Raw genomic sequence first — 27,806 nt, 5'->3', positions numbered from 1 at the left:
AGGATCCAAAGAAAACCAAGCTGGATCCCAAGGCTACAAAGGGATTTTTTTTTGGGGTACTCTCCTACGCAAAAGGGGTATAAGTGTTATGATCCTGTCTCCAAGAAAAAATGTCACCAGAGATGTAGTCTTTTATGAGTCTCAACCCTATTTCCAATCTTCTCAAAATCCTCTTCAGGAGTGGGTTGGAAGAGGATTCTCATTCTCCCTTCTTATTTGTTTCCCTTTCATCACCTTCCATTACTCCTAGTTGTAACATTCTGGGTCAACCTAGTGAGACTCCCACTGTGCCAGTTACTTCTCCAGATTCAGCTGATGCTTCTGAAGGTTTAAGTAGGCAAGAGAAAGAGATACTTACATACAGTAGAAGGAAGAAGGGCCCTCAACCTCATGAGACTCCCACTGTGCCAGTTGCTTTCCGTAAGCTAGTTCGTTCTTGTACCACTCGGCATCCCATAGTTGATTATGTTTTGTGTCTGCTCTTTTCTCTGTATGTGTCCCTTCCAGGTACTCGGAGGCGGCATCTGATCCAAGGTGGAAAGAAGCCATGAATGAAGAGACGAAAGCCCTAATGAAAGCAAGAATGTGGGAATTGGTGGACCTAACAGAGGGGAAAGGCACTGTTGGGTGCACGTGGGTATTCACAGTAAAGCACAGGGAAGATGGGTCAATTGAGAGGTACAAGGCTAGACTTGTAGCAAAGGAATTTACACAAAATGAAGGAATTGACTATAAGAAAACCTTTGCCCCAGTAGCAAAGCTCAACACAATCAGAGTTCTACTGTCACTAGCAGCAAAATTCTCTTGGGAACTTCATCAGCTGGATGTGAAGAATGCCTTCCTAAATGGTGATCTTCATGAAGAGGTATTCATGGAACCCCCACCTGGATATGATGTTGGAAAGAAGGTGTGTAAACTAAGGAAAGCATTATATGGTTTGAAGCAGTCTCCCCAGGCATGGTTTGAGAGACTTTGTATGGCCATGAAGAAAGTGGGGTACACTCAGAGTAGTGCAGATCATACATTGTTTACAAGGAGACAGGATGACAAACTTACAACACTCATTGTTTATGTGGATGATATGGTGATTACTGGAAATGATGTGAAAGAGATGAAGTGACTTAAGGAGTTCTTAGCTTCAGAATTTGAGATCAAAGACCTAGGAAATCTGAGATATTTTCTTGGGATTGAAGTTGCTAGATCAAGAGAAGGAATCTACATATGTCAATGAAAATATGTGCTAGATCTCCTAGAGGAAACAAGCATGATGGGGTGCAGGCCAGCAGACACTCCAATAGAACCGAACCATGGATTACAAGAATCAATGGGTGAGGAATACTGTGATAAAGAAAGGTACCAAAAATTGGTAGGAAAACTGATATACTTATCCCTTACTCAGCCAGGCATTGCCCATGCAGTGCATGTTGTCAGTCAATTCAGGCACTCACCAAAGACCCCTCATTTGAGAGCAATGGAAAGAATTCTCAGATACTTGAAGACTTGCCCAGGGAAAGGAATTCTATTCAGGAAAAACAACAGACTTGAAATTGAAGCCCACACTGATGTTGATTGGGCTGGGTCTGTTGGAGACAGAAAATCAACCTCAGGTTATTGTACATTCTTGAGAGGAAACCTAGTCACATGGCGCAGTAAGAAGCAGAATGTTGTGGCTAGATCAAGTGCAGAAGCAGAATACCGAGCTATGGCACACGGGGTTGCTGAACTCTTATGGCTCAGAACTCTTTTTAATGAGCTTAGTATCAAAACTGAGGGTCCTCTCAAGCTGTATTGTGATAATAAAGCTGCTATCAACATTGCCAACAATCCCGTGCAGCATGACAGGACAAAACATATTGAAATTGATCGACACTTTGTCAGAGAGAGAATTATTTCAGGAGAACTCTGTATGCCTTATACTCCATCAGAGATGCAGATTGTAGATGTATTAACTAAAGGGCCGACAACAACAAAGTTCAGGGATATACTTGGCAAGGTAAGCATGATTGATATCCATGCTTAGCTTGAGGGGGAGTGTTAGAATGTTAGAGTGATGTTCGGCTGATAAGAGTTCTTATTAGCCCATTCTTATTTTTAACTTATCTTGTAACTGGGCCTGTGTTAATGGGCCTAATCCTGTTCAATGATTTAAGTCATCTGGGTGTCCCATCACTAATCAAGGGCATCCCAGTAATTTCTTGTACCTTGTACTATATTCATATATAAATAATAGCATGGTCGACTAGCAAGTACAGTTCGACATTCACTGCATTTTAGAGGTTCTCTTCTCTTCTTTGCTACTTCGAGTACAGTTCCTAAGATTACAATAATCACCATAATTCTCATGAAATTAAGTATAAACCCCATATCAATAAATAGAAAGTGAACATATTTATGAGTAGAAAATAATTAAGGAAAGAAACAGACAAAACACAAGGGTTGAGCCCTTGTTTTGGTCCTAGGAAGAAGTCCTATTGATCGTTCTTGTGTGTCAATTGCATAAAATCTTCAATTATTTTTACTTATCAACTCAGGTTTTATAGTTCTAAAGGGTTGAAGACTATGTCATCAACTTGTGCCTCAATTGGACCCAAAAAAATAAGAAAATAATAAAAAGAAACTAGTACAAGAATAACAATATTAATACTATAAACCCACAAAAAAGTGAAGAGAACAAATTTTATGGAGGAAATGAAAAATTGCAGAAAATCTAAGAATGACAAGGAGAGGGATCAAACTTGTGTTTGAAAGCATCTTATGAAGGGCCATAAGTTGGGTAAATCCTTGGATCTGTTCTCCACCTACACTTTTGATGACATAAGGGGAAATTGGGAACAACTGGCCAAAAGTTCTGCAGTCAGAAGCAAGTCAGTGGTGGATTGGAAGTCTCTTGATGCAGGTGTCATTAAACTAAATTTTGATGGCAGTAGTTTGGGCTAGGGGTGATCATGGGCCGGGCCTAGGCCAGGCTTAGCACTTATATTAAGCCCTAGCCCAAGTCTATACGGGCCTGATTCCAGGCCAATGTCTTTTATATATAAAGCATTATATATCTATAATATTTTATATTAAATGACATAACATGCATATAAACTTTTATTTTATGTATTATATAATATAAATTATATAAAATATATAATACAATGTAAAATAACATGTATACATATGTATACATTATACACAATGCATAAGTTTAAATATATGTGGGCCAGGCTGGGCCCGGGCCCTGGGCTTGAAGTATTAAGCCCAAGCCTGGCCCTAAAATTTGTGGGCCTGGGCCCGGGCCGGGCATGAACACAAAACCCAGGCCCAAGCTCGGAATTTCTGGGCCGGGCTGAAATGATCACCCCTAGTTTGGGCAACCCGTGGCCTTCTGGAATAGGGGGTCTTTAGAAACGAAGAAGGTCAGATTGTAGCTATATTTTCTGGTCCAATAGGGTGGGGAGACTCAGTAAATGCAGAACTTCAAGCTGTGTTACAAGGTGCAGAATATGCAAGAGAGTTGGCAGTGGAGCATTTAATGATTGAAGGTGATTCCAAATTGGTTGTTGGATGGCTAAAGGAACCTGAGACGGCAGCCTGGCCGTACAGGGGGACTTTGAGAAGATTTAAGTGGCTGACTTCAAATATTTCAGTCACAGTTCAATGGGAAAGAAGATCAGCAAATGGGCTGGCAGACCTTCTAGCTAAACAAGGAGTACATAGGAATCAGCTCTTTTGGGCTCAATTGTAAGCTTTATGATGTAGTTAGGAGGCTGGACCTCGCGCCTCTTAGTGGGGAACTGTATGATGTATACTTAGTTCTTTAATCAATAATATTATCATTTCCATTATCTATCAAAAAAAAATCTGAAAATCAAACAGATGATACTAAAAATCCAGCAAACTTTCAAGTTTCTTTCAGATAAATTCTAGTATATCCAAATGAAAGAGCACAATGGCAACAAGCGTTAACTTAAAAGCCATATATTGAGCATACCTGAAACAAACATCAGAGAACGGTTAACAAGTTGATGATAATGCTTGCGGTTTCTACCAGCTTCAGTCTCAGGAATGCTCAAATTAGGGTGTTCTGCTGCACTTATAATCCTACGAAATATACTATTGAAATCTCCTAACTTCATGCTCACAGGGATGGGTGCATCTATTCCCATGTCTTGACTAACCTACAACAGCAGAATTACAATCAAAGATTATTAACTATAGGTTCTACATAACCTTTGAAACCAGTATTGTCATAAAGTTACTGAAACTGTGTAGACAATAAATAAAAACTGTTATAAAGACTTAAAAATAAGTAATGTAAGAGAGAGAGAGAGAGAGAGAGAGAACAAAAGAAACAATGTCCTGAAATTGCCCATCTGTCCATATGGCATCCATAATACTTCCATGAATTTATACTAACCACAGGGTGTTACTGCTATTAACTTTATAATTGCAACAACTTGAAAATCAGGATGCTATATCAAACTTGTAACACTTTCTAAAATAAACATTCAGAATAGCTGTTTTAAAAATTAGATTTTCCCAACAAGAAGAAATCTAGTGAAATAAGTAAAGATGCCTAAGAATCTCACTACAGATTTAAATATAAAAGAACAAGGCTATCTCATGACAAAGCAACTACCCTTGTGGAATCTTGTATAGCCAGTGGGTATGGATCAAGATCATCCTTAGCTGCAACAATGAGACAAGGCACCTCAAAGCCACTGTCCTCTCCATGACTAGCAACTTCTAAAAGCAATTCAGTTGCTTTCCTCCAAGAACTTTCATCAGAACTAAAATTGAAGACAAAAGAAATGTCATCTCCCAAGGAAAAATGAGGAAATTATGATTACATGGAAAAAAGGAGTGTCAGTACTAAAAGAAATTACAATAATGAAAATTTGTAACAAATAAGAAAGTCTAGTTTCCCAATTAAGTAATGTCCAGATCCACAACTCTTGCTCCCCCTGTTAAGTCAACAGAAGTAGAAATGCAAATGAAAAATAAAAACACAAAACAAATACAAGAAGCTAATGAATTCCAATTGCAACTGGTCAAAGGCTGCCTTCCCAAGTGAGGGCTCAGTGAGTGATGCGTCTAATCCATTTTTGGATAAAAAATGTCAGGTAGTAGCTTCAAGTATAAGCTCACTTTGTGGTAGCGAAGCAACTACTTTCATTAGGTACAATGAACAATATACCATAGGAAGCAAGTAATTATGCAAGCTTGCTACTTCATTTCTTTTCCTCACCTTTTGTTTCTTTTTTCTTGTACAGGGTGGGGAGCAAAAGCTTTCACGAGATGCATGAAAACATTGAATATAATAAAATCAGCCATGGCAACAGAAGTAGAATGGTTGCACAATATATCAAAAACTGAAATTGGGGGGAAAAGAATGGGAACTGATCAAAGAATGTTCCATTAATCATTAAGAGTAATGAAGAGATACGGTAACAAAAGGATGGCAACAAGGTGGCCCAAATAAAAGGTTGAGAAAAGTAACAAAAAGAACAGTGTAAAAGGAAAATATCTAGAAACATCAAACTTATTATTGAGATTTAAAAAAAAAAAAAAAGAGCAAATGGCATGCTGGAGTTTCGAGGAAACCACTTTTAACTGCAGAGCATGTATTATATTCCAACCTACAAAGGAAATGATACTGGATCTCACTAAGGAAACCTGCATGCTGGAGAAAGTGTCACACCTTGCAATTGAGATTAGGGAAAAAAAAACAGCAAAGCACAAAGAGTGAAAGATCTTGGAGCAGAACATGTTTCTTAACTGATGTTGGATCTCACCAAGCATAAAGCATTCAATAAAACATGTGGACATTAGTTGGTAACAAAATAATGAATCAATGTCAGCAGCCAATGGTAAGACTGTTACCATACTTCCCAACTGACACTTAAGGAATATCAGAAAGTATGAGGCAAACACAACAGCAAAAAAGTTGAATCTGTCTGGCCAGGGTATGGTTAAGGTGAAGAAAATACACAACCAACCAGTACACAATACAATCCAAGAATTGGAACAATAAGCAGTTCCAGCAGCAAGAAAAATCTCAGGAGTGTAAGGATCTTCAGTATCCCCCTTACAAAGAAGAAGAAAAGAACATGTATATAACCAAACATAAGGTAAAAGTACCTCTCAAAATAACTATGATATAGGTACTATATGCTTATTTACCTATTTTCTTATTCTTTCTATATCTCTCAAAAAAACTATGTTATGTAATAGGTACTGTATGCTTATTTACCCATTTTCTTATTCTTTCTATGCCATTCAGTACTGCAACCTGGTTTGCATCTTACAATAAAACAAGAATCCTCCCAACAAATCTAACTTCATATTTATTTCTATGATCTTAGGACATTAGACATTGAGAAGCCTTAAAATCTGGGAACTTCAGATCTTCGTCATTGTTACCTCACTGACCCCCAAATAACATGTCCCAACACAGATCATATAAAATCCAAAGTAGCATCTAATATCCAATAAAACACACTAAAGCCTTGTTGAGTTGAGTACACATAAATTCAGTTGTCCAATAACACATGATGACAAACCAGTTCAAATGCTACTTACTGGTTATGGTAATACTAATGATCAGTAATATTAGAAGTTTCCTACGTTTTAATAGCAATAAGTGCATGATAGACAGAAACTATATATCTTTGGAAAATAAGCATCAAAAAGCATCAAACAGGACTTAAATCCAATAATCAAACAGATTATATTACCTGTCATGGACAAATATCGCTATGTCACATGCTGCCAGAGACTCTTTATTAGACAGCAGAGTTTTGACTCCATCTTCTGGAATCTCCCGCAATATCAGGGTCTTTTTTCCTCCCTTCAAAGAGAAAAGACCATTTCATCCAAAGAAATATGGTATTATTTAACAAGCCAAAGTAAATAAAAAAGGGAAGAAATGGGAAATAAATATTTGGTTTACATACAAAAATGAAAATGAAAAAAGACGCTAACTTTCATATCTTACATATTATTATAGATAAGAGAACAACTATAAATGCATGGAATTTTTGAATCTTAGTAACTTGTTTATGTTTGACTGTCACAAAATAAGAAATGGGTGGATTAGAAAGGACTAAAAATTAGCCCAAAATGGTAACAGGAGAGGGTAAATGGTTTGGTCATGTGCAAAGACTTTTTTGCCAAGTATCATTTGCAAAGACAATTGGTAACTGCATCAATGAGGAGTGACTTGGCAAAAGTAAGGAGCAGACCAAAGACGTGAACTTAAGTGGTATAAAATGATATAAGAACCTGTAATTTGACAAAAAAACATGGCTCAGCACAATAGCCATCCATCACCAAACAATATGCACAGCAGATCTAAACACGAAAAAACATCATATTATTCCTCTTTAAAATGTCAATAACGTCTCAAAATGTGCCAGATTTACAAGATATTGATCCCATTGGACAGATGATTCAATAATCTACCTAATGATGCCAAAATCACATGATATGAACAAACTTTGACCCCTAAAAATAAGCTGAAAGAAAGCGACGTGACTGTATTTTCAACTTGTCAATTTCTAAGAACACCTTAATAAAACTCTTTTGACCCTTAAACATTATTAACCTTATTCCTGAGATACTAGTAAACTAAAAAGTAACTTTCAAAAGCCTCAAATTGGCCGAAGTCCTGAACACCCAATATAAAACTGCCATTGGTACAGAAATTGAATAAAAACAGATTTCTTTCTTGCTTTTCATTGGACTATAGTTTTTTATTATTTCTTTTTTTTTACTTTTCATCTAACCATAAATAACTTATTTCCATTCTACTACTACAAATACACATTTTCAACTCATAATAGACCTTTAGGCTCAGTTTGGAAAGAGTACAAATACAAATATGTACAGTGCAAACACATACAAAATACAAGGTTTTGCACAAGAGACAACTTGGTTAATAGGGGTGTGGTGATTAACTCTAAAAGGTGTGTCTTGTGCAACAATGCTGAGGAGTCTGTTGAACACCTGTTTCTTCACTGTGGCTTCACTCACAAAATCTGGGTGAGGATTCTCAGAATTTTTGCAATCAGAAGTTGCTGGCCAAAATCTTTGGTGACTTTTGCCAACAGCTGGAATTTACAAGGCCTAAGCAAGAAATGGAAATGTTTATGGCATCTGATTCCAGGTGTAGTGTTATGGGTGATCTGGCAAGAAAGAAATTCAAGGATATTTCAAAACAAAAGCTATCAAGAAGACGAAGTGTGGCAGAAGATCGTGGGGAAGCTCTGTTCTTGGTCATCGACTAAGTTTAAAGTTGACAGTTCTTTTTGTAGCTCTCAGTTTAATTTTGAAAGTCTGTTTGTATCCCCCAATGGTTTTGTGGTTTGAGTCCATTCTTGTATCTCATTTGTAGAGCCTCTGGAGGCTCTGGTTGTACTTTCCTTTTGAATTAATTGATACTTTACTTATCAAAAAAATAAAAAAAAAACAAGGTTTTGCACTGTACATATTTGTATTTGTACTTCTTACAATAAGAGCCTTAGGGCTGGTTTTGGAGAACTTGACATGCAGTCTCCCTTAACTGGCTTAACTAGTAAGAAAATTGATAGTCCACCAAGCTTTCCACAAAAGCCAACCATGAGATATTTGGCCAAAAAGCCTATTTTTTCCCTTTAGTGGTTGAAATCAGGGCCATTATGGGCCCGGGCATCTCGTCACGGGTCGGTCCACAGGGAGAACCTCTAGTTTCCCCTTGCCCCTCCCTTTGCGTGCTGACCCTATCGTGGCGACCTAAGGGGTGATTTGTCCAAGAGATCACCCTAACTCTCCTTTACTCTTCTCTTTGACTGAAATTTTGGATGATTTTATTCAATAATAGTGGCTCCTTAAATAGGAGATTACAAGAGTCCTGCTCTTAGGGAGACTCCTTGCTGAATAGGGAGACCTCCAACTCTATCTTGATAAGATAAGACTGATAAGATAAGATAAGTCTCTCTTAATCCTAATCCAATAAGATAAGATAATCTAAGTTACTAACTTAATAAGATAAGAATAACAAGATAGTCTAATCTAATATGCTGAATGGATAAGACTATTGCTGCCGAATTGGATAGGATGAGAACACCGGATCATTGCTACTGCTGCTCCCAATACGCGTCCACATCATTACTCCCCTCTTGGACTACGAGCTTGCCCTCAAGCTCGAATTCAGGATGGGTGTTGGGAAACACCGTCAAGGGAATCCTGGATAGGTGGAATGACTTTGCCCTCCTGGATCGGGTTCCAATGAAGAGGGTTCATCCTCATCTTCCTCTTGTTTCACCAGGAGGCAGAAAAGTCTCTTGCACTTGTGCCCTGTTGAGTAGAGTTCATAGCAATTAAAACATTGTCCCCTCACCCTGCGTTCCGCCATCTCAGCCCTAGACAAATGCTTAATAGGGGGTGCAACGACGTTGCTCCCCACACTAGATGCTGATCTAGAATTGTTGCTCATTTGTGGCTTCCGTTCTTGGTTGGCTACTGAATATGGAGCCATTCCGAGTGGTTCCGGGGATGCCCATGCTGATGGAGGCTGCCCCATACTAAAGGTTCCGCAGCTGAGTTGTAGTTTGCGTTCGAAGGCGCGAGCTATATTCATGGTTGTAACCAGGTTGGGGGGATTCTGCATTTCCACGTCCACCTGCAGGGGTTCTGCTAACCCAGCGGTGAACATGTCTACTTGCTGGTCTGGTCGCACTGAAGATGCCCTCGCGAGGAGGGTCTGGAACTGGCAATGGTATTCTGCCACCGTGTCGGTTTGTTTAAGGTTAATCAGCTCGCCTAAGGGGTTGCTTGTCAGTGGGGGCCCAAATCTAAGAAGGCAATAAGACTTGAACTAGATCCAGCTGAGCTCAGGTTCTTCCTGTTCTAATCGATAGAACCAGAGTTGTGCTTCCTCTGTTAAGTGAAAGGCGGCTAGGCTTATCTTATCCCGGTCGTTTGTCCGTTGATTTCGAAAAAACTGCTCACACCGGTACAACCAGCCCAAGGGAACTCCGTTGCCGTTGTACGATGAGAATTCTAACCTACTGTACTTGGGGATGACTGCGGCCCCCTGGTTTCCGAACTGTTGTTCGCCGGAAGACAACGGCAGATCTGGTCGGCGGCCGCTATTGGCTGTCACCCCTTCTATGTTCCTCTCTTTTCTAGAAAGGAAGAACTCCATCAGGCGTCATAGCTCCCTGACTTTGCCCTTGATTTCCCGTACTTCTAAGCTGGTCTCCATGAGCCGGTGCTCGAGTTCGTAGACCTTGGACGGCAACTGCTCCAAATCACCCATGACGCCTAGCTCTGTTACCAAAATGTTATGGGCCCAGGGGTAGGATCTCGTCACAGGTCATTCGACAGGGAGAACCTCTAGTTTCCCCTTGCCCCTCCCTTTGCCTGCTGACCCTATCTTGGCGACCTAAGGGGTGATTTGTCCAAGAGATCACCCTAACTCTCCTTTACTTTTCTCTTTGACAGAAATTTTGGATCCTTTATTCAATAATAGTGGCTCCTTAAATAGGAGATTACAAGAGTCCTGCTCTTAGGGAGACTCCTTGCTGAATAGGGAGACCTCCAACTCTATCTTGATAAGATAAGACTGATAAGATAAGATAAGTCTCTCTTAATCCTAATCTAATAAGATAAGATAATCTCTCTTAATCCTAATCTAATAAGATAAGTCTCTCTTAATCCTAATCTAATAAGATAAGATAATCTAATCTACTAACTTAATAAGATAAGAATAACAAGATAGTCTAATCTAATCTGCTGAATGGATAAGACTATTGCTGCCGAATTGGATAGGATGAGAACACTGGATCATTGCTGCTGCTGCTCCCAATACGCGTCCACATCAGTTGCTTTGTCCTTTTATGATTCCAAGCGATTAAAGAGCTTCTTATGGGCCTTGACAATGATTCCTTCTGACATGAACTTCTTATTTTGATAGAGATATTAAGTTCTATTTAGTGGTGGTTCCCTTAGAAGGCTGTTCAGTGTTCTTTGTTTAGGATCTGAAAGTTGGGCTTTGGTGCTCAAAAGGCCAGTTATTTTGACTCCTGTGGTTGGGTTGCATTTTAGCCATGCATGGGGTGTAATTGTGTATATACAGTATACAGAAGTGTGATGGCCCTTTTTTGACATCTCTCATACACCACTTGTATAGCTTTCTTATTTATTGTCTATCCATCAAAAAGCTAAAATTGGGCTCAACTTCAAAGCTTCTCAATGCATAACACATTCTAACCATTTTTGTTTGTTAAACTCCAAATAAAACGACTAAACCATTCCACCTAATCTATTATGTAAAAGAAATGCAAGTAGTTTTTTTATTACACTTAACTTGAGAAGGGAAGATTCTAGTGAGTATTAATAATTAACTTTTTTTCTGCTTATCAACCTGGAAAGATGAAAGTAAGCAAAACCAGTAATAATTATAATAATAATTAATGAACTAGAGCATATTACTGTATCTCATTAATGCATGCAAGCATCTGCTTGGGAGTGAGGAAGCACACGTGTGTCCAGCAGTTATATTGTATGATGTCATGAAAACAAAGAAGTGCTTCTTCCAGTAATACTTACCCCAAGCTGATCAACAACATTCACAGTATAGCGGTCACTAATTGTTGGAGAATAGTTTTCAGAGAATGGCCTGCATTTAGAAACCAAGAGAGGATGGCATATTAATAATCTGAAGTCACAGCAGGCTGAAAAGGAAAATCAACAAATTGACCACAAGAGGTGGATTGAAAGTTTAAAGCAGCATAAAAACCTAAATTCAATCTAAAAGACAACCATTAGTCCACCAGAATATTGGTTCAAAAGATATACCTTCCAAGAAATGAATTTAACAATGCAGATTTCCCAGCATTTTTAGGCCCAAAGACAAAGCACTGGAACACACTTCTTTCTGATTGCTGTTTCTTCCGGTCCAACCGTCTCCGCCTAGTTATACGAAGTGCTGAAGCAGGATCGCCAACATATCCAATGTATATTAAATTAGCAAGAGTACAAGCTGGATCCAGTAGTGTCATAAGGGCCCACTGCACCCAAACAAAAATTCCTCAGCAAGTCTACTTGAAAAGGAGAAAATTAGATGATGCTTTAAAATCCAACAATAAACCAATCAAGATGTACCAATTATAAAAAACGAATTAGAATTCAATGACAATAATCTGAAACAAAAAAAAAATTGTAGTAATCATAGACCATAAACTCAAATGGAAATAAAATTATTTCAGGCATACTTAAAAAAGAAAGTTTTAAATGGGAATGCAAAACAATAATAGAGCCAAGTTGCTATGCTTTATAACCTACAAGGCACATCACTATGCTTTTAATCCATGAGGTATGCACTATGAGGCAATTGATCCAATAAAAACACAAGCACTTTAAATAGACATTAACAAATAATAGACAACTAGAAACCACTAGCATCCAAAACAAAAGAAGAGCTTCAACACGAACCCTTCACAGAATACAGCTACCAGAATAAAACAGGCCACTCCTTAACCCACCACCAAGAAAAAGAACCAGCCATTGACACAAGGTTCAAAATATCGATATGAGGCGTATCGGGCGAATTGATACTGTTTTTATTTTTTTCTGAAACCGGTTCAGGGGGGGCGGTTTAGGGCTCCTCCATCCCCTGAACCGGTCAGACCCCCGATACACCCACTATAGGTGTGTATCGGAGGGGTCCCAGAACGATACGTATCAGCCAATATGGGCTGGTACATGTTGATACTTTGAACCTTGCATTGACAAGATAGTTGTTGTAATAACAAAAAAATGAAAGAAAACAAGAAACTGCCAATCAGAAAAACAAAAAAGAGGAAAATTCAAGTAGTCAACTTTTTTCATGAAAAATATGAATCTTACGTGAATTAGTTGCAAATTTTTCATATATCATGTATGCATGGAAGCCATGGTAACAGAAATATGCATGAAAAGAATTATCAAATCTTGCTACCTCAAGAAATGAGAATGAGAACAAAAGAAATGGTATAACAAATATACACACCTCAGACAGAAATCCATCAAGTGATAACCCATCTAGTGCAGTCTTCTCTGCAGCATCCTTATATGGAGCTTCTCCCCAAGGACTGGATTTCAAATATTCGAATTATAAATTAGACAAGTTACTGATAAAAATTATAAATTAGATCAGATATAGCAAAAATTTAAAGTGAAACAACACTTATAAGTACCCTCCATCAATTTCCCAAAACACATGATCATAGATTAAAATTAATAGTATACTAGAAAATGACAACACGCAGTTAGGTCTAAGTACAGTGAAAAGAATTCAGCATGGGAAAAACAGTAGATACTGAAAACTGAGAATCTAGAGTCGCTTCTATTTATACCGATAAACTTCCTCTTACACAATGGACCAAGTGAAATATTCAGTACAAATCACCAGCTCCCTAATGTTCAGTTTCTATTACGTTTTGACAAACCAATGTCAATATAAGCAATCAATAAAAATCTGCCTGACTCCCAAGACAAACACTCATTATTCCCAAGGATAACAAATATTCAATATGAATTAATGTAGAAGAAACAAATTCTATGAAAATATAGGCAAAGACAACAAAACAGACACGGCCACAATTATAAATGTAGCATAGCATGCAGATGCACAACAGGCATACTAAAATGTTCAGACACGGTATGTACTTACATGAACATGAGAATGTTTATGCATTTTCCTTTTACTTCAGCACAAAGACACATTTATTATCCCTGAGTTTTACTACCCTTTCTTGTTTACTAACACAATGTTCAATTCAAAAGAAAAAAAAAATGATAAAAGTACCATGCACGATGAGATCCTAATAAAAATCAAAATTATGGAACCAATTTAACTCTACCAAGCTTGAATATCAAAAGTACCGTATGTGGAGGATTTAAGAAATGACAACAAACAAGAGTATACAGGTTTGAAAAACTTTTCCCTCTACCACAAAACCAAAGCATGACAAAATCCTTTTCCATGAACAATGGCATGCCAAATATCTTTTATATGGCATCAAACATGAATATTATTTTTTTCATAATAACTTGAACATTATTGAAAATGCAAATCATCATCGTCATCCAAGCCTTATCCCAACCAATATGGGGTCATGAATCCTGTTTCACCATTCAGTTCATTATTGAAAATGAAAATGATGAATCAGTTTTTCCCCACATAGATTCCCCCTTATGAGATCCTCTGTTTGAGACTTCTGCCCATCACTAAAAGGGAAGAATCATGTTACACAATCAGAACATCTATCTATGGTGTATTTGAGAAGAGATGAGTCAAAAACTAGCTCCACTCAACTCTGCCTTGATCCCTACTATTTGGGAAGAAATAAATGCTAGGATTTTATTGGATGAAGAGCAAAAGCAGGATTTCATTATGGATTTCATCACAGTTGGAGTGACACACTAGATCCAATTAAGGAGTTTCTTTAATTTCTGTTTCAGAAATCAAGTATTTTTCTCCAAATGTTCTCTCTAGTTGAGAGAAATGCTAAAGAAGAGAGGAGAGGAGGGAAAAAGAAATGTAAGGGTGGGTTGGAACCAATGTAGACTAGGAATACTCCTGCTGCGTACTCCTCCAAAAAAATTGCAAGGAAAAGAAATCTATTAACTTACAGAAAATTGCAAATAAGAAGCTGGCATCCCATGAAGAAAAGGATTATAATAATTTGCTGCTTGCCCCAAAAATAGACCTTCAATTCCTCCTATGGCTTTCCTTCTCGGTGACAAAAATATCAGAGTAGACAAAAGCTTATTGAATTTTCTCCTCAATGACCAACCCCTAGCCTACATATATGTACATGTATGCATGCAAACAGATACATACACAAGGGGACAAGATTGAAGAAGGAAGAGAAAGAAAGGGGTTATCATACACAAGAGGACAAGGTTTGGAAAACATGGCATGAAAGCCGGGGTAGTTATGGAGAAGGTAGATGATGATTTGCATAAACATGGAAGCCTTTTTTTGAAGATGAACAAAAAAGAAACTTTATTAATAATAAACAAAGTACAATAGGATCAGGTGATGAGGTATCACCAATCAATACACTCAAAGAAAAAGTAATTCAAATGACCAAAAATACTAATACAACTTAATACATCAAGAGAAATTCAAAATATGCTGAACATCCAAGCCAAAGTCTTCTTTTTTGAGGCCTTCAAATTCTGGAAGAATAATCTAAGAGCTTTGAACTAGTGACTGCACCTAGCCTTTCCTTTCTCTTCTTCTTTCCTTCAAAGATTCTTTTATTTCTTTCCTTCCACACCTCCCAACAAACAGCAAAAGGAATGCAACTCCACAGAATTTTAGCTTTGATGTCCCCTGAAACTCTTGACCATAATTCAAAGACCTTTGAAGATCCATTAGGAGCCTGCCCACCCATTCTTAAAAGTGGGAAGAAATAGTCCCAAATTCCTTTCACATAGCTGCAATTCACCAGCAAATGTAGAATATTCTCTTCCTATGAAAGACATAAGATGCATCTGTCTGGAAAGTGAACAACTTTCTTCTTCAGCTTGTCTCGAGTAAGAATGCTGTCCATTGAGACCAACCAAGCAAAAGCCTCCGCTCTTGGGCTGACTTCCCCCAAATTCCTTTAACTGGAGAGGCTTCCACCTGATTCCTAACCAAGGCATTGTAGAGAGACTTGACTGTAAACCTTTTTATTTATGAATAACAGAAACTGATTTACTATAATAATAAGGAAAGTGCACAAAGGAGATAAGGGAGAGATAAACTCTTAACTCTCCCAATTACAAACAGATAAATTACAATACAAAAAAAATAAATGATCCCTTCCCACACCCTACTTTCCTAATGAATCAGCAAATGAGTTAGAATTCCTTTTCACCCATTGCACATTGATTTCCATTCCCTGAGACAGCCACGTACTCCTTTTCTCGTTAATATAGCACCACCATCCATCCTCCTCTTCCTTCTTCAACCACTCAATAACTAACTTTGAATCCCCCTCAATTACTAGTTTCTGAATGTTCAGCTCTCTAACCCTTTGAAGACCTTCTATCACAACCATTATTTCAGCCCTCAAAATATATCCAACACCAATTGATCCCGAGTAGACAGCAATGATACTTCCTTCCTCATTTCTAAAGACGCCCCTTATGCCTGAGCGACCCAGATTTCCTTTACTACTCCCATCAAAATTGAGCTTAATAAAGCCACATGGAGGGGATCAAGTTAGTCTTACCACAACCTTACTAGGAGCTGAGTCAGCAACAACTTTCCAATTCCTCACAAAATCATCTACCAGGATTCCTTCAAAAAGATCAAGAGACTTCACCCAGTGGATCACCCTAATTGTAATGAGTTTAATTAGGGCATCCCTGCTTCTCCCCTTATCAAGAAAGATCCTCTGAATCTTTTCTTCCCATGTTGTCCAACACACAGTCATCCTTGTGCATCTCCATAAATATCTCCCCCTCTTCTTCAGCCCACTAAGAAAGGTAGAGGCAAACAAGCTTCACACATTTGGAGGGGGGATTCCACCTGCACCCAAACAAAAAGAGAAACCATTCCCATATTGATGGAACAAAAGGGAAAAAGGTTATTAGGTGGTAGAAAGACTTACCATTAGCCTTACGAAGAGAACACCTGTTAGGGGATAAGCACCAATATGGTATTTTTCTTTGAATCACTAATTTGGACTTGACTATAAACATCCCATTCTCACACCCCTTCCACCATTTTGCATATGCACTCTCCGGATCAATCACAGCTTCTTGCAATTTAGACAACAGTCCCACACATAAACATGTAAGCCTTATTTAGTTGGATTGGTGTTCTGGATGAGTTGATGTGCAGGCTTCTCTGTATAACAAGAAGTATATTTTTAAATGTTGGAAGATTGATTAATTATTTGTATCTGTAGTTTGCCATGTGTGTGGGGGATGGGTGGGGGGTAATAGTTGTTCCCCTTCTTTACTATCAAGTCAAATTAGTGATAAGTCAAACTTATAACCAACATAAAGAAAACCCTAACCCCATTTTAATCAATGTCTAATTAAGCTACGTATCGGGCGCAATGAACCCCTATGAGCAAACTAGTCACCATGGCTGTGCTTACTACATTGCAGAATACATGTTTGTAGGAATGTTTTATGTAGCATGGTCACATGTGTATAACCACTAGTGCTGCAAAATGTTGATTCACAGTACCATTTCTTACATGCAAAAGATAGTTCAAATCACCTAAGTGAAAGCATATGCAGGCACAACAAAGAACATAATTAAATGTTTGGCAATCAAAAAAGAATGACAAATAACTGTAGTGAAAACATTAGAAAGTAGATCTTGGATTGAAATGACAGAAACATATAACAATCACTAATTCAGAAACTCAAGTCACCTTTCAGGTGAAGTTGAAAAGAGATCATCAAGCTCAGCAGGTCGCAAGGCCCCATCCTAATAGACACAAGAGCCACATCTTCAAAGCCTCAAACCTTATGGATTAGAAGATATAATGACCTTAAAAGGAGATCATAATTGATAAGACCTCTTCTAAAACTATGTACATACAAGCAGAATTTCGAGAAAACAACCTGCTGAATTCACATCCCAAACAAAATGGGACTGTACTTACAAAGTTGCAATGCTTTTTTATTTATTATAAAAAATGATAAGGGAAAAAAGAAGAGAATACATACACCATCAATATCAAACAAGTTAAAGATCCCCTTCAGAAACTCCACAGCTTCAATTGTCAGTTCTACACTCTACAGTATTAACATTATATCAGTACTTCAAAACTTTTTCTAACAGGTAACATGAAATTTTAGGAGCAAAACAAAAGAAAGGGAATAAAATGGAAACCCAAACAGGAAAAACCGAAAAAGGAACAACATAATCCATTTGATAGGGCAACTCTACACCCTAATTCATCATTTTCATGGCAAAAAGGAAACTCCAGTACCGCTATCAGCTATTCCTAACTTGTTTGCTGGCAAGCTCAACAACAACAAATGGAGAAAAAAGTACAAAATTCTACATGGTACAAGGTTAATAAAAGAGAATAGGATTGAGAATGAAAAGCCAAAATAGAAGTATATTTCCAACAAGAGACCAGCAAGCTTGTAAATTAGTATTTAAGAATCTGGTCTATCACAAAACCACATGCAACCTCATATACATCCCATTGCACCATCACAGCATCAACATCGTATTTTGTGTATACGAAAAAAAGGCAATCACTCAATGTTGGTCTTAGCAATTTTGTGTTGTGTATTGAGACACTAAAATAACCATGGGCATGCTAGCTCTTAGAATGGAAAAAGGCATTTCAAACAAGCAAGATTAACAGGCCTTTTTTCTTCTGACCAGTGATTAAGAAGTCTTACTCATGCTATGTTTCCAACAAAGTTGACCATTGGAGAAGAAAAGGAACCAATGGAAAAGTAGATAGCTGAAAAGTGTGGCAACAACAGTGATTTAATGTGCGCCTAGGCACACAAACGAGGTGCATTCTGGGGTACGCACCTTGCCTAGGTCCTAGGTGGAGCCCTTTCAAAAGGCACACACCTGGTGCACCTTGCGCCTTAGCCCAAGCATTTGCCTTTTTAAAATTTTATGCTTTTTTGCTTTTTTAGAACTTAGCAGCTGGGCTGGGGGCTCTACCCCTGGACATCCCGACCATGCCCCTCAAGGCAAGCCTAAACGAGTCCATGTTAGGGTCTTAAATACTTAAATCTCACATATAAAATAATGACTCTATAACTTTTGTTTGCCTTCTAAGAAGATATTTTATTAAACTGAATGAATGAACAACATTAGCAAATAGGGGTTTTCGCAATATACTTGTTTGGGCTTGTTTGGACTTGTTTGGGAGTCGTTACCCAAATGCCTGACTTCAAGTAACCAGGAGCCTGTCTAGGCAACTAGGCACCTGCCTAGGCGACAAGGAGCCTGCCTAGGCAACAAAAATGACAAGGTGGACGCCTTATTATAATATCATTTATATTGATGCATCTTATTAAATATGTGTTAATACATTCTATTTTAATAGCATTTATATTGTTGTATCTTATTAATATGTGTTAATACAGGGCGCCTAGGCAATGGAATTTGAAAATATAAAATCTATAAACACCTACTCTCCTAAGATAGCTTATTGGTTTTGTATACCAATCAACAAACCTGTACATTAACTATCAGCAACAAAATCTTTCAAATAAGTATGAATTTCAAGTAAAAACATAAAATGCCATCATATATTCATCATTTAAATATATTAATTTCAATATTTAACTAAGAATTCAATAAAGCGAATAAGCAACTATTTCTTTTTTTTTTTATCAGCAACAAGAAAGTTAGTTCATTAAATTAAAATAGAAAGATACAACAAGAGGTTGTGAAAAAACAGCAAACACAAAGCCATCCCAAATTTACAACCAAGCCCAAAACATGGGTTGTTTCTGGATTCCTTGTTTAGCTAGGCCATCTGCCATGCTATTTGCAGATCTTATAATCCATCTTATTTGGATGAGCATATCTTTAGATAACTGTTTGAAGCACCTGGACTCATTCCTTAGATCCCAAATTACCCCTTCTTCCTTTCTCAGCCAGCCCACAACTATTTTTGAATCACCTTAAATGATTAGTCTCTCAATCCCCATCTCTTTATCCTTCTCCACCCCCTAAACTGCTGCCATTAGTTCTATCTCACCACATCACCTTGCTGAACAGGACCTGAATACATTGGTAGGATGCTACTAACCCCACCAAGACCAGATGGGCCAGGATTCCCATACAGCTACCATCAAAATTCAATTTCTTCCATCCAGCACATGGGGGTGACCAGGTCTCTATAATTTTTTGTCTGCTGGAGGAGGAAACAGCAATTAAACCCCACGAGCCAAAAAAATCTTCAACTTTAAAATCTGCAAAGTGCTTTAAAGTTTTCACCCAATGAGCCACCCTTAAAGTTATTACTTCTATCACAGCTTCCTTCTTTTCATGTTTTAAAAAATTCTTAGATTCCTTTCTTCCCAAAGTCTCCAAGCCACTGCTGCTCTAGTGCATCTCCCTAAAATCTTGCCTCTTCTTTTATAGCACATGAAAACAGGATATCTAAAAAGTCCCTCCAATCTAACGCGGGGAGCCATCTGCAACCAAAAAGAGAAGAGAACCACTACCAAATAAGAGCAAAAGGACAGGAAACTAAGAGGTGAAAAGCAATCTCACCAAACAACTTGCAGACCAGTTAGGAATTCAGAATTTGCTTATTGAAGGGAACTCCAAAGTTGTTGTGGGTTGGTTAAAAAATCCAAATTCAGTTATTTGGTGCTACAGGGACATTATGAGGAAAGCTAATTGGTTTTCAAGGAACATGTGTTAATTCTCAGTGGGTGGGTAGAACAGCTAATACCATAGCGGATGGGTTAGCTAAGCAAGGGGTATCAAGGGAACACTTATTCTGGGCAGCTCTGTAAACTCTCATTTCCTAGTCTGATGTAGTACATTGTTATTGTTGAGAAGAGGTACCAGCTTGTGCCTCTCCTTGGGCAGTCTGTATTGTAATACCATATTGCTTCTTCTGAATAAAATATCACAAAAAAAAAGAAACACCAGATTGGGGACAAGAACCACTTTGATCTTTTCCTCTAAAGCAAATCACAGGCATGAAAGATGAAACACTTCTCGATAGAAAGCACTAATTTGGGGCATCAAAAAAACCAACATAAAGTACATTGGGAGGTTTGCTAGAGTTGACTTGATCAATGTAATTCTCCCTCCAAAGGAGATATAATTCATTTTCTAGCTTTCTAGCTTCTTCTCAAACCTTTCCACCATTGAGGTCCAAAAACTAGTCGCTCTAGGATTGCTACCTAAGGGCAAACCTAAGTAGCTTAGGGACCAATTTCCTTTTTCACAGCCCAAAGATTTTGCCTTTGCTCATAAATCATCATCTTCCAAATTGATACCAACCAACAGACTTTTAGACCAGTTAATTTTCAAGTTGGAAATCCTCTCAAAAAGCTTCACTACTAACTTCAGATTTTCCACCCCATCTTGGCAATCTCCATCACAGAAAACCACGATATCATGTGCAAATAGCAAATGGGAAACCAAGACTCTACCTCTTCCTATTACCCAACCCTTAAACATCTACAAGGAATTTGCCTTATAGATCAATTTTCTTAAGACCCCAGCTACCAAAGTAAAGAGAAAGGGAGAAAAAGGATCGCCTTCTCTAAGACCTCGAAGTCCCTCAAAGAAATCAACTACCAAGCCATTAACAATAACAGTGACTTGTTTGCAAGCAACCTCTGATTCATTCACCACAAACTCCCAAAACCACACCTCCTCATAATCTCCATCCTGAAATCCCAGCCCACAAGATCATAGACTTTCTCCAAATCCAATTTGATTGCTACTCTCTTCTTCTTTAACCTTTCTTGGGCCTCCACACATTCATTAGCAATTAAGATTTGGTTTATTATTTGTTCATCCTGAATAAAGGCCCCTTGGAACTGGAAAATGAGAATGGACCACTTTTTTGAGTCTCGGGGACAAAACCTTGGCCGCAATCTTATAGATGTTGGTTACTAAGCTTATAGGTCTAAAGTCCCCTAGTTGAGAAGCCTCTATCATTTGTGGGATCAAGGCTAAGAAGGTGGAGTTCATTCCTAGACTGATTACTCCCCTTTTATGGAATTCCCTAATGTTAGATAGTGTATGCCCTTAGCTCCAATTAGCTTGATGTACATTATGACATTTATTGTAAATGAATAAAGTACAAGTTTGATTCATGTTATATGGGTGTGTTTCTGTGTAATACTCTTAAACTGGACACTTATGAGACTCATGATGATTTAGAATCTTCATAGCCATTGGATAGATCTGGGAAGATTTATCCTGCCAAGGCTGACACTAATGTGCGACCAAGTGGGTTGGTGGTTTGTCTCAGCTGCTAGGGTGAGGCTTGAAGTACATGCAGTGTGGGTTTTCTTGAAATCCTAAACCAGACCAAATTCTAGTATTGTCCTGGACCTTGGAGACAGTGGGCAAAACTGGAATGCTATACTTGACCCCTAGACTCGATTATGATACTACACTAGGTATCTGATTAGGCCGTCTTTGATATGCCAACCAGTGAGATCCTTAGAGGGAGTCAAAACCTGGGTGTGTTGGGGCAGTCCACGAATTCACCTAAGTGGGTGATCATAATGATAGGATCAGCCCCTTTGTCAGACAAAGTGAATGAATAGGGAATGCACTCTCTGATGGAAACCTAAACTACCGGCAGTTGATTTCAAATTGTTGATATTTATTTTGCAAAATATATTTATATAGAGATATACATATATATTATGGTTTCACAAAATGTTTGCAAAATATTTTAATTCCTAGGATCCATGTGAGTAGAGAGTGTCTATACCTTGTAGCCAAGGGAAAGGTCTTCTCTTGTTGAGTAGTGTTTGATCATTATGGACTGAGAGGTTAAGTGTAAGACCATTGAGGGTAATATCTGATGGGCTAATCTTGCATCTGTCCACAGTCCTTGGGCCTTTATAAGATAGTTGGACACAAGGACCATTTAGTGTAAATGTTGGGCCCATTAAGAACCCATATTGATGGACTCAGGGGTTCACTGTGTTCTATAATGAATTCGGCCAAACCTTGTAACAGAAGCTCGGTTGAACCCATGTGGCTAATGTGTAGATCAATACTAGGGTCCCACGCCATACAAAGAGAGCCAAGTTAACCAACATTTAAAGGGAAAGTGAGCTATGTGACTAAATGGGCCTAAAGCCCATTTCGAACTAGGCTTAAGTGAGTTAATTAAAATGGGGCAAATTTTGAATTATAATATGATCAGGATTAGTTAAAGGATAAGATAAGTCTTCTCCATTTAAGAGTCAGATCCAAATATCTGATTTGGATCAAGAAACTCTTTCCTAATTGGATTAGGAAGCTTATCCAAAGAAGGCTATAAATAGGGGGCGAATTCACCAGTTTAAGCACTCAACAATATGTAGAATTCTTCCCTAGTTCTTGCCACCCCTACCAGTTCGATCTCCACTCTTGGATATGATCAAAAATAGTTCTTGATATTGTTTCTTGCTAGAAGAAACAATCTGAAGTCGTGCTCACCAGCCCCTTACGTGATTTTTGCTGAAAAATTAGGGTTCTTGATGAAGAACCACTTCATCGATCCTGCCTCATCATGTGTTGTGTCATCTTTAGTGGAAGCAAGTTTTGGTCACTTCTTTGGGCATGAACACCTATGTTGGGAGGAGCATTTTGTGTGGATTCCGTATCAGGTATTCCTCTCCTTAATCTTGGTTTCAGATTTGGTCTGGTTTGTTTCAAGAACGAACCTTGAAAAATACAGTTTTTCTAAATCAGGGAATAGGATCCCTGGATGGAATAAAGAAAATTTTGAAATTTCACCCAGCCACCCTGCATGGTTCGGCCATCCATATGATGGATCTCCCATCCCTTCACCTAAAAACTTTGATCAAATCATCTTTGATTATCTCCCAAAAGTCTTAAATGAAAACCATTTTGTAACCATCAGGCCCAGGAGCCTTAGATCTGCCTGGAGAGAAAACTACTTAGTTGATTTCTTCCTCCTCAAACCTTTTTTCTAAGAACTCCACTTGATTCTCTCAGTCCACTTGCTTGGTTGACACTTTAACCACATAATCACATCCAACATCAAAGTTTAGTAGTTTGCTTTAAGTACTTTTTTTATAATTTTTGGCTTAAGTACCTTTTACACTTACAAATTTTCAAGTTAAAAATAAACTTCACTTTTATTAACACCTAGAAAACTGAATACCTATTTTCACACGCTAAACAGACTCAATCCCCTAGCCAAATGCTTGAGAAAGGCCACTTCTTCCTTTAAATAGGCAAATAGAGTCATAAGAAAACATTCATTAAATTCAAACAATGTGAATCCAAGAAGATGTAACATCGGTTATTGATATAAAGAGGATTCAGCATCAGTTGAACAAGAAAGATACTAAGATACCTGATCAGGAGCTCGTTTGAATGAAACAGGAAATAGATCATCCCTTAGTTTAATATCATTATCATATCCAAATTTCCTCAGAACAGTCCATGTTGTCTCAAGGCGCCCTTTTTCTATGAAAAGTGCATGGAGAAAAAGGAAACCGGTCAAGGTAAGACCACGGCTGTTCACCCCTTCTGGCAGCTTCTCTTGAACAACCCTCTTAACACCCACAATTTCAGATGGTTGCAGAGGAGCATTAAAGCATTTCACCTGTTTACAAGTATCAAAAATCATTTCATAATTTGAATATAATGCTAATGCATAATGTATATTATAAAGAGCTAACCTGAAAATCATTCAACTCTGCGTCACTCAGAGCACCATCCCTGTCATGATCACATAAAATAAATATGCGTTTCAAAGCCCTGACACACCGAGGCTTTAGGGTCTGCGTTTCTTGATCAAATAGTGGGGCTGTGGGATGAAGCACTGCTTTCTGAGCATAGTAGAAAACCTCAGGTACCTGAAACAAACACACAGTTAAACATATAAACAAAAAAAATGAGACAGGCTACTTAAACAATATAACCGAGCAAGAAAGAGATTTTTTGGCTCACTGCTGCCATCTGCCGATACAGCAGAAACTGTTACTAGTGGTGTCATTAGGGTCATTTCCAATCAACGAAACATACTAAATAAATGTGAACCCAAATAATAACATATATTAAAAATAAGGGAAAAAAAAAAGAGTAGGTAAATACCTGAATTTGGTTAACCGCAGAACATTCTATACAGGTCTCAATTTCCCGAAACTGTTGCATGATAGGGGACATCACCTGCTCCAGGCTAACCTGCTGATTATCGTCTCTCAGATCCAGCTTGCAACCAACCACAATCACCGGAACCTTTACCTGAAGTTTAAAATATAACAGTAAAATATGAATACAAATAGACAATCAGGGGAAAAAAAGCATAACAAACGCAACCACAAGACTAAAACCAAGACTCATGTGGTGGAAAAGGACATATCGCAAAGCATATAAAACCTCAAGACGACGCAGTTCTGGGAGCCAGAATGTGCTCAATCGATCGAGTGTTTCAGGCCGATCGCATGCATAAGTCAGTACCACAGCATCGGCATGCTTCAATTCTTCAAACAGCTTACCTATACTGTTATAGCTGACAAAATAGTCAAAACAATCAAATTAGAATAAAATTATGAAGCAAAAACAAAAACAAAAAAAAGAAAATCAGAACGAAATATGAATAAGAATTTGAAACTCAAACTTAAACACGGGAAAAAAAACCTTGATGATGTATCGATGATTGTAAGCGGCACGCGATCAGGATAGAAATCTGCTGGCAATCGCGTGGGCGGCAACACTGGCGGAACATTGCCGGGAAACGCTTCGGCCGCAGCTGTCACAATCAAGCTCGATTTCCCGGTACCGGGATCTCCGACAACGACGATACGAACATTGGTTCGACCGCCCAAGCTTAAATTTCCAGCAGACCCGGCCATTAAAACTGAGGGAGCACCGTTGGAATGAATAAGATCTTATGTAAGCTTAACCGATCAAACAGATAATATCTGTATATTTACATGTAAATAACAAAACCAAAACAAAAAATTCAGAAACCCTAATTCCATTTAATAAACAGGAGAATGAGGCGACGATATAGACCTAGAAACGCTAATTTATTTAGCTTAAAAGGCTTCAAACGATTCCTCGACGGTTGAATAAGCCGCCCAAACCCTAAACCACACGCCGGAAGCTACGAATGCTTCCAGAAAAAAAGGTAAAATTTTGCACCGATGAAATAACGTTCAAGCGCTTAGAACATAAATATTTTTATTTTATTTTATTTTTTAATAAATTAACGGAAAACTCCAAAAACCGCCGAAGGGAAGGGTGAATGGGTGATCATGGGCTGGACCGGATTTAGCAGCTGCAAATACAATAACAGAGATAGCCCAGGCCGGGGCTTGGTTCGGGCATTCGGCTAGAATCCACATCGTCTGTCCCCTAGGGATTAAATGGAATCCTCCTTGTATGAGAACTTCAAAAATCAACTTTGATGCATCCAAGGGAGAGAATGGTTTATGCTCATTTGGATGTATAGCTAGAGATTTCACTAGTCGAGTTCTAATTGCAAAAGTAGGATCAGTTGGCATCACTTCTGTCAATGTAGCTGAAAGTTGGGCTACAATGAAAGCTCACGGGATTGCTACTCAAAGTTGGTTATTGATAGTATGTTCAAAAATGTCCCCCTTTGTGGAAATGCTCAATGCTAATTCATGAATGTAGCATCATCAAAGAGAGCAAATCATTATGTGTAGTTTATTCTCATTCTCATACATGGGAGAAAGGGTAACCAAGCAGCAGACTAGTTAGCAAACATAGGTCACTCAAGCTCTTTCGAGTTCTCTTCTAAGATCCATTGGGATCTAAGTTTCATTTGTATGATTAATACCTTGGGTAGAATGTCTCTCCATTAGGTTCCTCTAGGGTACAATGAAATTACTATTTGAAAAACTATTTAAATATGCCATGTTTACTTTTCAAACATGATCTCTAACAAACAAAATTTAATGGAAAAAAGTGTCTTTAATTGTTCATTAAATTTTCAAAACATGCCTTATTTCTTCTTAATGTTGTTCAATCCGAGGTTGTGCACGAACTGAGGAGAACAATCAAATAGTTCTTGTTGGCAGGGTGGGGCCGAGATACAAGAACGAGGTTGCACTTCAAGACCTATGATCAAGAAAGAAGAAGTCAGAGGCCCGAGGAGTTATCCCTGGGTAAGTACTCCGACGCTCGAGTTAGTGAGAGGTGGTAGATGGTCAGTCCGAGCTATAGGGGGCGTCGGTCCGAGTTAGATAACAATGTGAGTGCTAGAGGTTCCAGTCCCTTACCTTGAGCATGAAGCACCTTTTTATAGTCGAGGTTAAGTCTCCTAGTCGAATTAGGCTTTCGGGGAGATCGAGATGGAGTTCTCCGCCGAGGATACCAGGGTAGAGCCCTACTCCTCGGCGGAGTTGTCTCCCCACCCCCTTATCCGCGATGAGCTTATCCGTGGGGAAGTGTGGTTGACATGGCTGGAGGGATGAAACGGGGGGCCATGATAATAACATAGCTCGGTCAGGCTGAGCCAACGTGGTTGGGTGGCCACGTGTCTCTCAAGGCTAGCTCAGTCGTGACCCCAACACCACTCCCCCAGTTCTGAAGTTGAGGGGCGAGGTTCTCCTGATTCGTTGCACGACTGAGGAACTTCCACGCAGTTGTCTGGTTACTTCATTGTCCATGCAATGTTAGTCGTTGACGAGGAAGCCTTCGATTGTTGGCTACAGAGCTTAAATAAGAACCAAAATTTTGATTCCCAAACCACTCCCCCAGTTATGCTGTCGAGGAGGGGGAATGCTCAGCCAGGCTATTGCGCGTTCTTTTTACTTGTGCATTTTTCTTTTACTGGCCGAGGCATGGCCGATCGGGCTATCATGTGTCGAGCCGGGCTATGCCTCGGCATCCTCGACCTTCTGCCGACTAAGTGTGGTGGACCAAGGTCTTTTGGTCTCGGAAGCCTTTGGGGCCCTTCTAAGGCTAGTCATTTCCTAACTAGCTCAATCATTAGTCGACGGTTGTGCAAAGCTCCACAACCACCCTCAGGCCTCGGTGGGCAGGGGCGTTATTTCTCCATGTTTAGGCTCAACCGTGGTCAACTGAGTCAAGTAGCTTGGTCGGCAATACGTTGTTGGGCTGGGCGTTATGGGCTCAGCTATTCTAGGGTCGACAAAGT

At 38.7% G+C, this 27,806-nt stretch overlaps 1 protein-coding gene across 2 annotated transcripts in view; it reads right to left on the bottom strand.

Annotated features, from left to right (window-relative positions):
• LOC148873669 (mitochondrial Rho GTPase 1-like) overlaps window positions 1-26,324 on the bottom strand; it is a 36,731-nt gene extending 10,407 nt beyond the window's left edge. Inside the window, exons 1-14 of one of the 2 annotated variants that reach the window (XM_088962476.1) lie at window positions 25,694-26,324; window positions 25,316-25,535; window positions 25,055-25,187; window positions 24,770-24,919; window positions 24,355-24,531; window positions 24,027-24,278; window positions 17,695-17,763; window positions 17,397-17,452; window positions 13,019-13,100; window positions 11,827-12,038; window positions 11,578-11,647; window positions 6,723-6,835; window positions 4,625-4,775; window positions 3,977-4,163 (exon numbers count right to left, since the gene is read on the bottom strand). In XM_088962476.1, coding sequence (XP_088818602.1) covers window positions 3,977-4,163; window positions 4,625-4,775; window positions 6,723-6,835; window positions 11,578-11,647; window positions 11,827-12,038; window positions 13,019-13,100; window positions 17,397-17,452; window positions 17,695-17,763; window positions 24,027-24,278; window positions 24,355-24,531; window positions 24,770-24,919; window positions 25,055-25,187; window positions 25,316-25,530 — 1,867 coding nt within the window. In that variant the 5' untranslated portion in view covers window positions 25,531-25,535; window positions 25,694-26,324. Of the gene's footprint in view, window positions 1-3,976; window positions 4,164-4,624; window positions 4,776-6,722; window positions 6,836-11,577; window positions 11,648-11,826; window positions 12,039-13,018; window positions 13,101-17,396; window positions 17,453-17,694; window positions 17,764-24,026; window positions 24,279-24,354; window positions 24,532-24,769; window positions 24,920-25,054; window positions 25,188-25,315; window positions 25,600-25,693 lie in introns of both variants that reach the window. The other variant, XM_088962482.1, reaches the window with a different exon arrangement.
• Between the last annotated feature and the right edge of the window lie 1,482 nt (window positions 26,325-27,806).

Source organism: Nelumbo lutea, chromosome 1, assembly GCF_056320005.1.
Source record: "Nelumbo lutea isolate HS-2025 chromosome 1, American lotus-T2T, whole genome shotgun sequence".
Classification (NCBI taxonomy): Eukaryota; Viridiplantae; Streptophyta; class Magnoliopsida; order Proteales; family Nelumbonaceae; genus Nelumbo; species Nelumbo lutea.
Note: the sequence above shows the minus strand (reverse complement) of the source record. Positions and strands in the feature narration are given on the sequence as shown.